Consider the following 17,652-nt stretch of genomic DNA (forward strand, 5'->3'; position numbering starts at 1 on the left):
TCATGGATTTCACTATTTGGTATGATAGAGCATTTGTAACAAAGTGAAAAACAAAATTCAGAAAGGTGACATGACCATTTGGGTGGTGTCCACAGGGATGTCCAGAGCAAGTCTATGGCAATGATCAACCCTGGGTATATTGTGCGTTAGAATCTCTTAAAAAGTACTGGTGTCTGACTAGCCCACATCTTCAGAGGCAAAGCCTGAACAAACTTTTAAAGCTCTGTCATGGATCTAATGCCCAGCCAGGCCTGAAACCACTTCTGGACAAGTGACATAACTTGCTATAGAAAGGACTGTAATATACTTTTGTTATATTTATTCAGCATCTATCTAGATCTGTAGTGTACTTAAGTGGATTCTAAGCAAAATATAATACTTGGATTTTCTGTATCAGATTATGCTTGGAGGAGGGTATAATATAGAATCCATTTAAAAATAGCTATTCTAGCATATTTATAATAGTATATTAATATATTAAATTGTAAGGTTCAATAATAATAGCAGATCCTTAGAAGTACTTAGGAAGTACCAAGTACTCCTGAGCATCTTCTGAGTGTTAACTCATTCAATTATGAGAGACTGTATTGTTTTATCCTGAATTTAGAGCAGGAAACTAAGATACAAAAGTTCAAATTACCCCACTAAAGTTAAAAGTACTGGGAATGAACGGAAAAGCAAGTTCAGGTAGACGGTAGCGATTGCAGGGTCAGAATTCTTAAGATTCTGCTTCTTAGAAATATGTTTAAAGAATCAATTACATGTACATATGTGTAAAAAATAATTTTAAAAGGGTAAAGGAGTGACCATGGACACCACATAAAAGAGAATCTTGAACGTAACAGATTCCTTGATAATGAGGCCTTGAAATAGCGAGCACATCACTATTAAAACTGCTCATCTGAGTTACTCTGTCCACTGAATTACATGTGGCAGATGAGTGGAAACAGAATCCCCGAGTGCTTGGAAAGAAGCAGAAAAGCCAGGAGGAGCATTTAAGGATATCTGTGCACATCGGTACACCGTTCTGTGTAGCTTGCAGAACTAACTGTCCATGAGTCGTCCTCATTTATAAATATGAGAAAGGGTCTTACACAGCCAAGTATCTCAAGGATTATCTTAGGATTTTACAGTGTAATTAGGTTCCATTGTCTACTTCCACACGGGTGATTGTCAGCATACAAAAATAATTATAGTAATGTCACTTAATTTAGTAATAATTATATCATATATAGCTGTAGGGTTATCAGGTTAAATGAAATTTTAAACCAGGTGAGGGGCCACTGATTCTGTGTGTAAGTCTCCTTTAGTAACATTTCATGGATGCTAGCTTTGGCTATTTTTTTTTTTTTTACTCAGAATAATAAATTATTTTGCCATGTTTAAAAAAAATAAACTAGATCTGAGAAACTGAAGTTTATGAAAGTAATGACGTAACATTGTTCCATTACAGTGGATGAATACATCGCCATTGCAAAAGAGAGGCATGGCTACAATGTGGAACAGGTACGTAGAGAAATGTGTGTATATGTTTGTGTGTGCACATGTGCGTGTTGGAGCGTGTGCCTATGTGTAAGCCTGTGGAGGCCGGAGGTCAGCGTCAGGCTGTTTTCTTGATCACATCCACTTTTTGGGTTTTTTTTCTTTTTCATCCCAAAAGACCAGGTCTCGTTACATTTCTCAAGTTGGCAGTCAGGCTGCCTCAGACTGCAGGTGTATGGCACAGCCCCTGCTTTGAAGTAGAGACCCACCCTTGGCCAGAACCACCGATGGGCTTGTTTTTAGAGAGAAAGGTCAAGTCTGTGTGAGTGGATCACTGGGTGCTCACGTCACAGTGCTACACTAAAAATAAAGTTTTTGAAATTGACATACTTACCTATAGAGCTAAACATAAATTGACCTTTTGAAGCTTTTGTGAAGCTTTTGGTGGAATATTTTATAGTTTTAGTTTTTTGTTTGTTTCTTTGGAGAGTGGTTTTTGTTTGATTTTGAGACAGTGTCTTGCTGTATAACCTTGACTGGCCTGGAATTTGCAGTGATCCTCCTGCCTCTGACTCCCTAGTGCTGGGATTATAGCCATGCCTATTACCCATCTTTTTTGGATGTACCTTTGTTTGTTTGTTTGTTTGTTTGAGGCAGGGTCTCTCTATGTATTCCTGGCTGTCCTAGAGCTCAGTATATAGACCAACCTGACCTTAACCTCAGAATTCTCCTGTCTCTGACTTCCCAGTGTTGAGATTAGAGGCCTACCTTCTTTGTTAATCTTTGAGAAAGTTAATCTTCCAAAATATGAGTATATATACACACATATATATATACACACACATATATATACAGGTTTATTTTCATGTTTATGTTACAATTCCATTATTAAAATACAGAAACTTACTTTTAAACTCAACACTAAAATTCTGTCTCTTTTTTTAACAGAATGAAAGCTTATTCATTAAATAATACATAATACCTTATAGTATAGGTAGAGCCTTGCTACTAAAATAGAAGGAAGAATAATGCATTTTTAGAAATGACTTGCCAGTGATGTCATTGAAGTTATTTAGATGACTTCTAATAATTGTATGTATACATTATGGTAACAGCAAAATAAATATACAACTATTTTATTAAATATGTGATAAAATAATTAAACTGGGGTAGTTGCAGTGAAAGTACCCTTAATCTTAGAGCTGTTTAGTGTACAACATAATTGTAAAAGGTTAAAGCTTGATATCCATCTGCTAAGTCCAACTGAATATTTCTGGTTCCTGTGTTATAATTGATAATTGTATTCAGTTAATGATCGCAGTCACTTACTGGATAGCTTTCTTTTAGACTATTTTTCCTACATATTGACAAATGACATATTGATAAAACGTGAGCAAAAGTCTTGTTGTGAGCTTTAGAGTCATTCCACTAAGTCGCTCTTTTCTTACTTCTGCAACACATATGACACATAGAAACACTTGTTCTGAGGCCCCAACTTAAAATAAATAAACAGGTTGTTACCCTGTTAGAGGCCCCAAACTAAATTTATCTTAAGTTGAAATCCTAGGCTCAAAATTTTAATCTGATTTATGTGTAACTCTTAAGAGTGGCGGAAGTAAGTTCTTTAAAATTAAAGGGAATGGTTTCTCTTCCAAGGCACTTGGCATGTTGTTCTGGCACAAACATAACATTGAGAAGTCCCTTGCGGATCTCCCCAATTTCACTCCCTTTCCGGATGAGTGGACAGTGGAAGACAAAGTCCTATTTGAACAAGCCTTTAGTTTTCACGGGAAGAGCTTCCACAGGATTCAACAAATGGTATGATGATTTTGGTCTTTCTTGAATTATCATTATGGTAATTATCTTTTGATACTATTGAACACTGCCCACCTATTAAATATAAAAGTTTTCTATTTTAATATTAAAAAGTATTTGAAATGGGTATATTTGCATACAATATTTCCTACAATCATCCGTGCATAGCAGGTGTGTGCTTTTTCATTAGTAAATTGGTTTTTATCTGGTCTCAAGTGAGTAATAGCTACTAAATTTGGTGGTTGTTTTTTATAGGGAAATAATAATTTAACTTTATTTTTTAATGTTTCGAGTTTTAACTTTAGGATTTTCTTTCATTTTGTATGTGAAAATCCATATTTTTAATCTAATTTTTGAGAGAATGCGTGAGCACTGTATCTACATCACTTCTCCCCTCAACTCTTAATCACTGTTGTTACATACATGTGTGTATATATGCCCATGCACATGTACATACAACCTACTGAAACCATTTAGTGTTGCTCATATGTCTGTGTGTCCAGGGCTGACCACTTGGAATTAGACAGACTAATTAAAAGGCGGTACCTGGACAATACTGAAGTAACACAGAAATTTAAAGACTGGCATAATTCCAACATGAAAGTCCCTCTTAAGTCTGTGTGTTACGTCAGCATTGTCTGGAAACTCTTGGGGGTTGTTGGTGCTGTTTTGACTTTCGTTTTTTTCAAAGGAAAATGTCTATATTGCTAATAGTATGGTCTGTGTTGCTAGCTCTTAAATTTTTAGTGTTGCATCAAAATAATGTACATCTGAGCAGTTGGCACTTTGTACATTTTAAGCAATGTTTCTGCATCTGCAGGACTTCTGTAATTGAAGGGAACATTTTGGTAGGTAGCTCACATTCTGCTTGCCAGTGTGGCATAGCTGGACATATAATCGTCAGCCACTGTAACAGTCAAAGGCTGTTCAGTGGTTAAGACCTGTCTGCATTACTTACTAAGATCCAGATTTAAAACTAAAGTGATTTTAAAGTTCATTGTAAAGCTCTTCTTTGCTACATGAAAGAGGGCAGACTCCAAAGGCCACACTGTATGAGTCTATGGTATGAAACTTATGTTGATTTCAGTCATATACCAAAGCTCTGAACGAGAGAAAAGAGAGTTGAGTAACCCTAAGGAAACAAATGCTGTAAGGAAGATAATGCTGAATGCTAACATGGCTGTGCTGGGGACCTTGGGGGACGTTCTCATTAAGTTAGTTTGTGACATCCCCCCCACCCACTCCCCCAGAAAAGACAGTAACATTGGCTCAGCAGTGTCAGTGACACTGGTGTAATGGAGTTAGTTCTGTGACTATCACAGTGCTTTTTAGTTCTTGTCATTCATGACTCACAAGCTTTTTCCTTAAATCCCCCCTGCTGCTCAGAAGTCTTTTTGGTTTTTTCAAGACAGGATTTCTCTGTGTAATAGCCTTGGCTGTCCTGGAACTCGCTCAGTAGACCAAGTTGGCCTCAAACTCACAGAGATCCACCTGTCTCTGCCTACTGAGTGCTGGGATTAAAGACATGCACCAACACCACCCAGCCACTCAGAAATCTAGGTTCTTATCATTCATAAAGGTACCCATGACATAGTTTTTACTTATGCCTTGATTATCAAAGAATATGATATTGATATCCATTTGTTGATCAGAGTTTGTGAATTAAGCTTTCCAATAGTAACTGGGATTTTTTTTTAAGCTTCCAGATAAGACAATTGCAAGTCTTGTAAAGTATTATTATTCTTGGAAAAAAACTCGCTCAAGGACAAGTTTGATGGATCGCCAGGCCCGTAAACTAGCCAATAGACACAATCAGGGTGACAGGTAGGTTGAATGCTGTCCCTTGTTGGGGACTTGTCATTGGCTTGTGTATTTTTCATGAGACAGAAAGCTGCTACAGTACTGTTTGTCCTGAGGAAGAGCCACGTGGTCAGCACTGTCTGTGCTGTGAGGAAGAGTCACATGGTATTGATTGTCAACTTCTCTACTCTGTGGCTTCTTTAGTGTTGACCGTTCAGTGTGAATTAGAGACATCCTGTGGATGTAACTCAGTGGTAGAGCACTAGCATTTATGAGGCCTGGGTTCCATCCCCAGTCCTCCACATACAAATATGTATTAAAGAATATGTTCTGTGCAAGAGGGCCTTTGTACGGCTACTGAAGTGACATTCCTGAGTAGTTAAGGTCCCTATTACTATGATTGCATTTTGTCTCTTTACACCAAGTACACAGAGCTGAAATTACCAGCATTACATCAAACTGTGTATGTTCTTTCCCCAAGTAGTACTTGTAAATTTCTTACCCACTGAATCTCTTACTTTTTAGCTAACAGTGTTGCTTAAATGGTTCTGTAAGCCCCAAAGGATGAATGTTGCTTAGAAATCCAGGTTATAGCAGTTCTTCCCAGTGACAGTTGTTAGGAATGTGTAGTAAAGTCACTAGACGATCCACTAATCTTGTTTCTTTCAGTGATGATGATGTGGAAGAAACACACCCAATGGACGGGAATGACAGTGACTATGACCCAAAAAAAGAAGCCAAGAAAGAGGTGATGATCCTTAGGAGTCCTTGTCCTTGTTACAGTAGCCTACTCATAAAGATTGACCTAACACTCTACATTAAGGGGGTAAAGAGGCCTAGAGCCAGATGTGGTGGTGCATGCCTTTAATCCCAGCACTTGGGAGGCAGAGGCAGGCAGATCTCTGTGCATTTGGGGCCAGCCTAGTCTACTTAGAGAGTTCCAGGCCATCAAGGACTACACAATGAGACCCTGTCTCAAAAATAAGATGAAAAGGGGGGTTGGAGAGATGACTTGGTGGTTAAGAGCACTTATTGCCCTTTCAGGACTGGAATCTGGTTCTCAGCGCTCAGGTCTGTCCTGTAACTCCTGCTCCAGGAGATCTGCCACCTCTGGCCTCAGTGTGCATACACACAAACACACTTACATACAAATAATTAAAAATAAACCTTGGGGAAATGAAGAAAGACTTTTCTATAATGGTTTTGAAAGTGGCTTTCAATGGCAATTTCAAGTTTGGGAATTTTTAGAACCTCTGCTAGCTGTGAAGTAGAAGTGTTGGATATCTCCCCTAGTCACAGATGGAACGGCCCTGTCGCAATTCTTAGTCCGTAATCCATTAAAAAAAATTAAACTCACCTTTACATGGTAAGATTTGTTAGGTAAAATTTTAGGGTTTCTGGTTTTGTTACCCAATTTTTCTCAGAACTGTTTTTTCCATGTTATAGCAAATTAGAAAGTAGTAGCAGGTATTGGAGAGCAGTGAACAGTGAACGCTGGTTCAGGGAGAGGTGGAAGAACCCGTAGGACAGTGCTCAGCTGCCTCAGTGTGCTGATGATAAGGAGACTTACAGTCACTAAGACAAGGCTAAGTTGATACACATGCCGTTTGACGAGGTAAGGAATTCCGATTTGTAAAGTGTTCGAAGTGTTGACAGGTGAAGGCTGGTGAGGTGAGGCAGCTTTGGAGGCAGCAGTGAGCACTGGAGTGAAGGTGGCCGCCCCGTTTCCTCACAGCAGTCACTGTCAGAAGACCCTATTAGTCCTTTCCTTCCCTTGAGTTTCTCCATTGACATTTTAAAATCCTAAATGACCTCGACTTGATGCTTTCTAACTTTCCTAACTTTTAGATTTTAATAATTTCCAAATGCCAGCTACTTTCAGATCCCTCAATTTCTTCATCACTCCTGTCCACTTTACTTTTGCTTCCTGGAACCGTAGACAGATTTAATCACATGTGTGTATGTGGGGCTGTGTGTGAATATGTGCATTGTGAGTACAGGTACTTGTGGAAGCCGAAAGAGGGCGTTGGATCTCCTGGACCTGGAGTTTCAGGCAGTTGTGAGCCACCTATTGTTGGTGCTGGAAACAGGGCTCAGGTCCTCTGCAAGAGCGGGGTGTGCTTTTAACCACTGAGTGTCTCTTCAGCCCCAGGATTCACTTTTGAAATTGATTTCTTCCTGTATTTTTTTTTAACTTCCCTTTACACTCTTCTTACTGTAGCCTTCTTAGAACCAAAGTGCTTATTCAGTTGTGTGTGTGTCTGTTTGTCTGTCTTTCTGTCTGTCTGTGTAGCCTTCTTAGAACCAAAGTGCTTATTCAGGTATGAGTGTGTGTGTGTGTGTCTGTCTGTCTGTCTGTCTGTCTGTGTAGCCTTATTAGAACCAAAGTTCTTATTCAGGCGTGTGTGTGTGTGTGTGTGTCTCAAGTGCACTCATCCATACTTCCGGGTGTGGAGGCCATAGTTTCCATCTTCCTCCTCCCCCTTTTCCTTCCTCTCTTCTTCTTTTAGAGGCAAGGTCTCTCACTGAGCTTGCTGTTCGAACTAGACAAGCTGGCCAGTGGGCTGCCAGGATTCCTGTCTCTCTGCACCCCAGAGATTATGGGCATATGCTGCTGTGCCAAGCTTTTATGTGGGAACTGGGGTTCCCAACCCATGCCCTCAAGGACAGCAGACTGTCCTTTCCGAGCCCACTCCCTGAGCCTGTCTTTGCCTTTTCTGGCTTCTTTCCTTTGTGGCCTGTTTTAGAGAAGTATATATTCCGTTATTTTACTGTCCTCTATTCCTGTACTTCTATTCTTGTGTCCTCAGGAGATTCTGTCTTCTATATTTAGGTCAGATTCTAGAGCTGGTATTCCCAGTGACTTTCCAATCAGCAGACACTTGGACTCCAAACCCTGCTGTTTGTGATTTGTGTAAAAACCCACAGTTTTGGTCACATCTTGGTTTTGTTTGTTTGTTTGTTTTTAACTTATTCAAACTTAAATTTGGTGGTTCCTTTTTTTAATGTATATATTTATTGATTATCTGGGTCACTATTCTTTATTGATTCAGTCTTTTCTTTGTGTTTTCATGAGGACTATTCTTTAGAAGTTCACATCTCTAAGACCTGAGATTAGACTATGTTCTTCCAGACAACTTCTGCATTTGCTTCTAAGTGTGTGTAGGCACTGCCATCCTAAGCCTCTAAAATGTTTTATGTGGGACTTCCCAGGCTACAAAGATCATATAAGTTTAGAGCCTAAACCTGTCTGAGGCAGGACTCCGGTTGGGGGTTCTCGGGGGAGACTTTTCAAGGTTTCTTTTCTTCAGCCAAAACTAGCACAGGCCTGACTACTTCTACCCTCTCCTGTGGCGGAGCAAGCGGGGTTCCCGCTTTACACATGGAGAGGTGCACTTTCTAGCATTCTGCCCTTGTCTCCTGTGCCCTGCATGGCCCCCACTGAAGCCAGGAGCTCCCTCTGAATGCTTCTCTCGTGTTCCAGGCCACTGAGGAGTGGCCTTACTTCACGGCCAGCCTGGAAAACCTTTGATCCAAAGATTTTAGGAGGCATCTCTCAGAACAGCAAATTTCCTTTAATTGCTTTGAGTTTCAAGCAGTAAAGTGAATTACACTTGACTACACAGTTCTCTGGATTCAACTCCACTTCCTAAAGAACGAAGTTCCTCAGTGTATCAGTAAGATATGTGTCAGGTCTTAATGGATTCCTCTCAGAAGCACAGAAGAACACTGGTGTTTCCAGTTTAGGACATTAAGTATTAATGCTACTTAATGGTTCAGTGTCATCGTTACTGGAACAACTTTTTTAACTCTTCTGAGGTGTGAACTGATACCTGATACTTGGGTTTGGAGTTTTATTATCTACAAGCCACATACACACATTTGACTGTGTCCATATCATCAGAGTCAAGGTCGTCTTGTGTCCATTCTAACCTCCAGAGCCATACATTGTTCTGAAACTACAAGTAAAATAAAAGCTTTCTCTTTTTACCAGCTTCCTAATATGCACATGTAATTCCTAAATTGTCTTTTTGTGTTGTTCTTTTTGTAGATCTTTATATGTATAATTTTTGGTTTGGGGCAAGGTTGTTGCTCCGTTCTTCATTGCATAAGCAAATGGGAAGAATTTACAGTGTGACTTATTTTTTCTGTATAGTCCTCAGGATGTAGAAACTAAAACATTTTATTGAGTTAATCAAAAATATATTTTGTTGTGGTGTCACCTACACCCCAGTATGTGTGTCTTATTTGGACTTGTAAATAATAAAACTTGTTGGGAGTATTGTGCAGTGCAGAAGATTTTGCTATTTGTAGTAGACTGTTCACTCTGTATGCATTTATGAAAACCAAAGGCCTCGCTCTTCTACCTGTGCTCCCCAGGGTAACACTGACCAGCCTGTCCAAACCAGCAAGGTTGGCCTCGGCAGGAGAGAGTACCAGAGCTTGCAACACCGCCATCACTCACAACGGTCCAAGTGCCGCCCACCCAAGGGCATGTATTTAACCCAGGAGGACGTGGTGGCTGTTTCCTGTAGTCCCAACGCAGCCAACACCATCCTGAGGCAACTGGACATGGAGCTGATCTCTCTAAAGCGTCAGGTATCTTATAAAAGTGGTGTCTTTTTTGACTTTGTTCATCTGCTTTTGTTTAGATCCAACGCTGTAGTTTGCAGATGTTCTTTTCTAGAAGTTACGTTGTTTGGTTTTTTGGGGGTGGTGTTTGTTTTGGGATGCAGACTTGACCCCGCAGCCTCAACTATGGTACTATACTACTGAGCTTGGTATAGCTTAGGAAATTTGGATGCAAATCCCAGCATAGCTACCTATCAGCATTGATTCTAGCAAATTCTGTAGCTCATAGGCCTTCAGTTTTGCTGTAAAATAGGGAACAATAACCATCCTGTCTTTCAGGTTGTTGGAAGCTGTTTGTACTGATATGTGTAGGTTGTTTCGCACACTATGGCTCCTCGGGGAGTCGTCACTGCTGCTGTCCTCACTGGGTGTTCTTGTAGTAACACTGTTTTTAAAATGTCCACGGAACTTTTTAAAGATAAGACCCTAGTATGTAAACTTTGAGGATTACCCATAAGACCTTATAAAAATCAACTGATGGTTTCTGCTATTAGTAAGAGAGAGTGTTACCATAATGAAGTGGTTACAGTTATGAACAACCTCAGCTCTTCTAACTAGACTACAGCTTGTCTTCCCTTAGGGCCTTTTTAACCTCCTCTCAGCTTCCATGGCCTCTGGAAGTAAGTTAGCATACAGGGTTGGAAACAAGATCACACCTGATGAGAACTCAAAGCAGTGTCCGACATGTGACCTGTCCGCTGGCTTTTAGGCATCTGGCCTTTCTTATCTTCTTATCCTGTTTCTTGTTTGGTTTTGTTCAAAGACTCCCGTCTTCCAAACCATAGTCTTCTAGATCAGTGGTTCTCAGCCTTCCTAATGCTGTGACCCTTTAATACAGTTCCTTATGTTGTGGTGACCCCAACCATAAAATTATTTTGTTGCTACTGTTATGAACCGTAATGTAAATATCTGTTTTCTGAAAGTCTTAGGCAACTTTTGCAAAAAGACTATTTAACCTCCCTCCGGAAGGGTCGCACCCCACAGGTTGAGAACCATTGTTCTAGCTACTTTGCCTATAATCTTTTGAGAATTTGTAGGAGGTAGGGAAGAGGCCCATTATCTTCATTTGCAATTCTACTTCTGTATTTATGGCGTTTCCTCATCATTCATTTTAACATTTATTCATTCATTCATTTATTTGTTTGTTTACTTATTTATTTGTGTCTATGCGTGCCCATATAGCACAACACCCGTGTGGAGGTCACTTGTCTCCTTACATCTTCATCAAACTAAAGTCATCGGCCCTGGTGGCTCAAGCACTTGGCCACTGCGCCATCCTACCAGCCCCTTGTGGGCTATTTTCAGTTTCTTTCCTTGGGTATTCATGTGATATGTGACATAGTAAAGGTTTATATTAGTAGCGCCTCATCTTACACCACCATGCTTCCCTGGCACCTGTTTGTGTTGTTTTGTTTCCCATCTGTGAGCAGGACCACACACATTTACCTACTCAACTACCGTCGTCCATGATTCCCTTAAGTTTCCACAGTCTTCTTGATGAAAGGGTCTCAATTTCGTTCCTGAATTACTCTCATTTTTTATTTCTTGTTTTGTTGTTGTTTGTTTGGGTTTTGTTGTTGTTGTTGTTGTTTCTTGACAACGTCATTCTACATAGCTCTTGCTGTCATGGAATTTACTATGTACACCAGGCTGACCTTGAACTCACAGAGATCTGCCTGCTTCTGCCTCCTATGTGATGGGATTAAAGGGCTGTGCCATCACCGCCCCTCCATCATTCCTGTGCTGAAGGAGAGGTTTCTTAATTTTGTAATTAATATTTCTTTCTTTCTTTTTTTTTTTTTTTTTTTTTTTTTTTTTTTTTTTTTTTTCCCGGAGCTGAGGACCGAACCCAGGGTCCTGCACTTGCTAGGCAAGCGCTCTACCATTGAGCTAAATCCCAACTCCTGTAATTAATATTTCTGACTTGAGTTGTATTAATCTAGACTCTCATCTCACTCTGTTTTCTGCATTGCCATTAGAAATGTCTTTCTGAAAGGCAAGTGTGATCGTGTGTGCTCTTGACTAAAAATCTTCAGTTTCCTTCGGTCTTTAGGCAAATTGGAAATTCTTTGGTTTTTTTTGTTTGTTTGTTTGTTTGGTTGGTTTTTGGTTTTTGGTTTTTCGAGACAAGGTTTCTCTGTGTAGCTTTGCGCCTTTTCCTGGAACTCACTCTGTAGCCCAGGCTGGCCTCGAACTCACAGAGATCCTCCTGGCTCTGCCTCCCGAGTGCTGGGATTAAAGGCATGCGCCACCACCGCCCGGCCAAATTGGAAATTCTTTGGCATACTACATGGTCCTTTGGTTCTTTGCCCTGGTCTTACATTCTTCCTTTTTTCCTAAATGCTATTTGCCTAGAATTCATTCTGTCTCCCCAGCCTTAGCTGCCAGCTGAATGCTTTAAAACTTGGTTTAGGTTTTATCTCTTCTGGAACACCTTTATTTTCTTATCCTCTCTTCCTCTCCCTTTTCCTCTGTGTGTCTTTCTAACATGGCCAACTAATTTACTCTAAACCATCCCTTGATTTATTCCAGATACTCTGGCTGAAAAAAAAGTGATGAATAACCTAATGATATTTGGCTGCCCATACTGCTGAAAAACAGACCAAGCAGGGGTAGTTCTCACATGCCATACCCTAAATCATAGAGTAAGAGTTTGAAACTTGGTTTCCGTTTAGAGTGTACCTCTTACATGTATTACCCTGAAAGGTTTTTCACCTCCGCGTGCCTTATGTTCTGTCTTCTGTGAATGGGTCCAGGGGAAGCAGCCAGTTCTGCTCCAGCTCTTGTTCTGAAAACGTGAGTTTGTTCCAGGACTTTGATAGATTGGGAAACAGTTTGAGCATAGTATGAATTTTGTGTTGGCCAAATATGGTTTTTGTCAGTAACTGACCACGGTCACACATTTCCAGTGTGTGGCAGCCACATCAGTTTGCTGTGTGTTGGGAACCGCACACCTGTCAACTGGGGGAGAATTACAAGTAACTCAGAAGCTGCAGTCAGTCTGACACCCATCCCCATCTTCACACTCAGCCTGAATATCTTTGTGAGGTCCAGTGCCATCTTTATTGTAGCAGTTATACATTTTTTAACCTTTTAGAGTAATCAGATTCCCATTTTTGTCTTTTCATGTTTCTCATTGAAGGTTTTGAATGTTCTGTCCAATAAGTATCCTTTCCCCATAAGATGTAGGTTTTTTTAACTTTTAAGAACATGTTTGTTGTGTTACAGCAGAACTAATTGTATTGACTACACAGAATGATTATAAGAATTTAGCGATTTTTAATGTATCAAGAATGATGTTTTATACCTAGCAAATATTAAGCATGATCATCATTATTATTACAGGAACATTTGCCATTTTGTCAGGACATTATAGCAATGAGATGTGGTGATAGAGTTTAATCTCTGTGTGTGCCAGCTGCCTTTGGTTACAAAAGTCACTGTTAAGTGACATTTAAAGACGGGTTTAGACTCTGAGTACTTAAAGAACGACAGGACTAGCCGGGCGGTGGTGGCTCACACTTTTAATCCCAGCACTCAGGAGGCAGAAGCAGGAGGATCTTTGAGTTCAAGGCCAGCCTGGTCTATAGAGGGAGTTCCAGGACAGCTAGGGCTACACAGAGAAATCCTGCTTCGAAAAATAAAACAAACAAAAAGAACGACAGGACTTTTCATTTGAAGCGTATCTGGATTTCTAAATAAAATTTTTTATTTCTTAAAGAAAAAAGTACGTGATTTAATTTGAGAGTGGCTCAGTGGTAAAGTGCTTGCCTACCAGGAGTGAAGCCCCAACCAGTACTCAGCAGTGCCCTCGCCCCCCAATAACAAAATCTGTGTTATTGTCTTGTTCAAAGTCTTAGCAATCCGTCAAGTATGTGCCACTTGAATGGCAGCAGCAAGACACACTTCAGTGTGATAATTATGTCGTTCTCCTGAACTAAAACCTGAGATGGTTTTGATATATGTCCTGTTCACTTTGTAATACTCATAAAAATGCACTAAGTACATGGTCTGACTCACATTTTGTTATTTTGTGAAGGTTCAGAATGCTAAGCAAGTAAACAGTGCCCTTAAGCAGAAAATGGAAGGTGGAATTGAAGAGTTCAAACCTCCTGAGGTATGATGCTGAAAATCCATGTGTGAGCACCTTGTTCTTTTGAGTTCTGGTCCTTTTTTGAAGTTTTCATAATATGAACAATTTATTGTGCTTAATTTTTCATTTACGTAGTTATCTTTTAAGTCTTGAGTGTTCTCATATTTAAGTTAATTCACTTCCCCCTGCCCTCAGCAAGTACTTTGAAAAACACTGATGAGCTGGAAGGTCTGTGGGAAGGCGGTACTTGTCTGGGACAAGCAGTGTTTGTTCAGAGCACTTTCCCGCCATGTGACTTGGTAACAAGTATAAATCACAAGGGATTTTTCTTAAACAAAATCTTATTTTAAAACACTTGTTTTGGGCTCAAATTTCAATGAGGATTTTACTTTGTATATTTATTTTTTTACATTCTGCCTGAAAATATAAAATCTCATATATAAAGATTATATATTACTCATTTTTTCAGCCTTATTTGATTTGTTTCTGTGTTCATGGTAATTATAGCAGAACTTGAATGCCCCTAAAATCCAAACAAGTCTTTTTACAAAACTTCCAGCTGTAAAATCTTTGATTTATTTTTAAAGATTTCCAAGTTACAATTCATATTCTGAATTGGCCTTTCTATGTGTATAATGACCAAATCATTGTATATGTTCCTGTGGGCCCTTTCCCTGCCTCCTACATTTGACTGAAATATCTACAGATAAAATGGAGGGGGACAGTAGAGTAAGAAGTGCTCTGCACATCAAGGTTAGTTATGGGAAGCAAAGAAAAATGCATAGATCAGAATCTCATTTCAAGCCCCATAAGTAAACTAAATACATTCCAGTGACATGGAATTAAGGGAGGTATAATACAAAATATTTTATTTTCCTTTATCATTGCAAGACGAAACTTTAAAATTGGAATTGGTTATTTTAATGTTGTACTTAATCATACACTAAATACATATAAAGTAAAATTTCATGTTCTAGCAGATTCTTAATTTAAAAATTATGTGAGTACAGCAGGTATTAAACACAGGGCAGGGCCCAGGTGTGGTGGTGCACACCTTAATATCAGTGCTCAGGAGGCAGAGACCAGAGGGACAGCCAGCACTTCATAGAGAGATCTTGTCTCAAAAAAAAAAACCCAAAAACAAACTTGGCAGGTGGGGGGAGGGTGTGGTAATGGCATGGCGCATTGAGTAAGGGCACTTGCTGCCGATTCTGGCCACTTCAGTTTGATCCCCAGGATCCACATGATGGAAACAGAACTGAGTCCTGAAAGTTGTCCTCTGACTTCTGCATGTATACCATGGTACATGCATACTCCCCCACTAAATAAGTGAATAAATGTTATACATAAAAAACAAAACTATGAGACTACTAATAAGAACTTACATGCAAAAGTTTGAAAATTTAGAGGCTAGAGAGATGGCTCATTAGTTAAGAGCACTGGCTGTTCTTCCAGAGGACCTGGGTTCAATTCCCAGCACCTACATGATGGCTCACAACTGTCTGTAACTCCGGTTCCAGGGAGTCTGAAGCTGTCTTCCTGCCTCCACAGGCATCAGGCATGCACATGGTATATAGACATACATGCAGGCAAAAACACCCACACAAATAAAATTTAAAAACAAAAAAATATTTAAGAATTTGAATAAAATAGAGAATTTCTAGATGTTCTACTAAAGTTCCCAAGAGGTGTGGGGAAAGGCTAAATAACTTATAATCAACATTTTTCTCTCACAAGAAAACAGGTCCAGATAATTGACAGAAGAAGTAGCAAATCTCAAGGAAAAGTTAATTCTTTTCTATAGTATTGCAGGGTAGTTTCACTCATTACCATGGTATAAGACGGGAAAGTGCCAGAAGCAGCTTGTCTTGACTGTGTACTCCCTCTTTGGTCTTTAGACGGGCAACTGAAGCAGGTACAGCTGCTGCATGTGAGGAGTTGGCACCTTAGGGGTTGCTGACTTACTCAAGATCACCAAGCACTACATAGTAGCACCTCCTGTAGCCAGGGTTAGACCCGATTGGTTAGTGTGCATGGTGCTGCCAGAAACTTGCAGAAAGTGTCATAAAATAGCAGAACCGCCAGCTACTGCAATAGAAGCTATCAAACATTTATTATATCTTTTGATATAAGAACAGTGAGCAAAATGAAATCATCAAAATCTTAGCCTCGTATATGGGTTCCCCGAAGTCTGGATGCATTTGGCTGATTTAATGATCTCATCTGACTTGAAGTACATAAAGCACCATCATCCAGAAAGTCTCCACAGTGTATTTGTTTATCATATTCTGTTGCTTTCGGGACCAGGCAACATGAATGGATATATTCTGAAATACCAGTTGTATCACATCAAAGATATTGAAAGACAATCCTTTCACTCTTGGATTAGATTTCACCTAATCAAAATTGTTAATAACCTTTGAGTAATCATGTCATTAAATGCAGTGCTCATTGTTATTAAGGAGCTTTACTTATGAATTTGGCTTTAGATTTTTTTTTTAGCTAGAATAAAAATTAATGAAGAAAGTACATTCACTTCTACCGCTATTTATTGCTTACCTGTTTGTGTGAGGCAGTATTTAGGTACCGTGGGAAATGTGGGAGGAGGGGAGAACACATAGAGATAGGGTAATCACCCCCCTTGTGTAAAACAATATTTGTAATCCAGATATTATCTGATAAACTGATGGAAGTTAGACTTAGAAACAAATGCTGTAGGGAAGCAACTGGACATTACTCATTCTGGCTGGACCATCAGGAAAGACCTGATGAGGACAGGGATAAATGGGGTTTGTGCACATGTGCAAATTTCAGAGGGGTTCCAGGCAGAGAGAGGGTAACAGCGATGGAGGCTAGCTGCTGAACTGGTAACATATCGAGACTCTTTTCTGCCTAGAAAGGCGATCGTAGATGCAGAGAAGAAGGAACACATGGAATGGGAAATATAAACAAGGGTGTTTGTTATAGAGATTGTTAGGCAGGGGCCAGGGTGTCAATGCTTTTGAGAGAGCTAGGAGAAGTATACCTTTAAATCAGGTACAGGGGAAAGCCCTGCAAGTGGCGAAATGATGTCATAATAGGAAAATTGTTTGGCAGTGTCCAGGCGAGATAAACTAGAATAGGCAAGCATGCTTGCTGCTAAAGTGTCAAGCATGTGAGATGTGAAGTAAGAAGTGAGTAGAATAGTTTAGCCGTAGGAATGAGAACAAGAGACAACTCCACTTCAGAGTTAGAGATGCATGGGTCTCCTTGAAAGTCTGTGTTGGGTGGAGGAGGTGTGTTTGGCTATGACTGTGGCAGATAGGTGGCAGCAGTGACATCCGTGGGCCCGGGAAGGAAGAGCTGTAACTGAAAGGGATGGCACTGGTATTCCCATCCCGTGTGTTCGCTTCCGACCGTTATGATGGGTGCTCAAGTTTCCAGCTTTGAGCAGGAAGTTTAACCTGGTAACTTTTTCCAGCTCTTCTGAGATGATATGACGTGCCAGTGACAAAATGGAGAAGCAGATAAGACAACCTGATGTGACAGGGAGGGTCAGTGCAAGTGTCTGGTGTTTGGTCGGCCTGCCCTTTGTGACCTTCTACATTGTTACTGTTACTGTCTGATTTTGTGTAGTTACTTTTAAAACAGGCATTTCAGATTAGGGGTTGCTATGACAGCTACAGGGTTTAGTTTTCGTCATGAGTCAAATTCTAGTTATCCTTTCTTTATTAAAGAAATTAATTAAATTAAATTAAATTTTCTGGGGTCAGTAACTTAAAGACCTCCTGTATGTTTAAAATCCGTTGTCCTGTTTCCCTCAGTCTCCCCTGCTCCCTGTCTCCATTCTA

At 40.0% G+C, this 17,652-nt stretch overlaps 1 protein-coding gene across 4 annotated transcripts in view; it reads left to right on the forward strand.

The window, feature by feature from the left end:
* Rcor3 (REST corepressor 3) overlaps nucleotides 1-17,652 on the forward strand; it is a 40,545-nt gene that overhangs the window by 9,557 nt on the left and 13,336 nt on the right. For all 4 annotated transcript variants that reach the window (XM_059280862.1, XM_059280863.1, XM_059280860.1 and 1 more), the window contains exons 4-9: nucleotides 1,454-1,506; nucleotides 3,139-3,300; nucleotides 4,997-5,121; nucleotides 5,767-5,845; nucleotides 9,478-9,696; nucleotides 13,769-13,846. In XM_059280862.1, coding sequence (XP_059136845.1) covers nucleotides 1,454-1,506; nucleotides 3,139-3,300; nucleotides 4,997-5,121; nucleotides 5,767-5,845; nucleotides 9,478-9,696; nucleotides 13,769-13,846 — 716 coding nt within the window. The remainder of the gene's footprint in view (nucleotides 1-1,453; nucleotides 1,507-3,138; nucleotides 3,301-4,996; nucleotides 5,122-5,766; nucleotides 5,846-9,477; nucleotides 9,697-13,768; nucleotides 13,847-17,652) is intronic.

Source organism: Peromyscus eremicus, chromosome 15, assembly GCF_949786415.1.
Source record: "Peromyscus eremicus chromosome 15, PerEre_H2_v1, whole genome shotgun sequence".
Lineage (NCBI taxonomy): Eukaryota > Metazoa > Chordata > Mammalia > Rodentia > Cricetidae > Peromyscus > Peromyscus eremicus.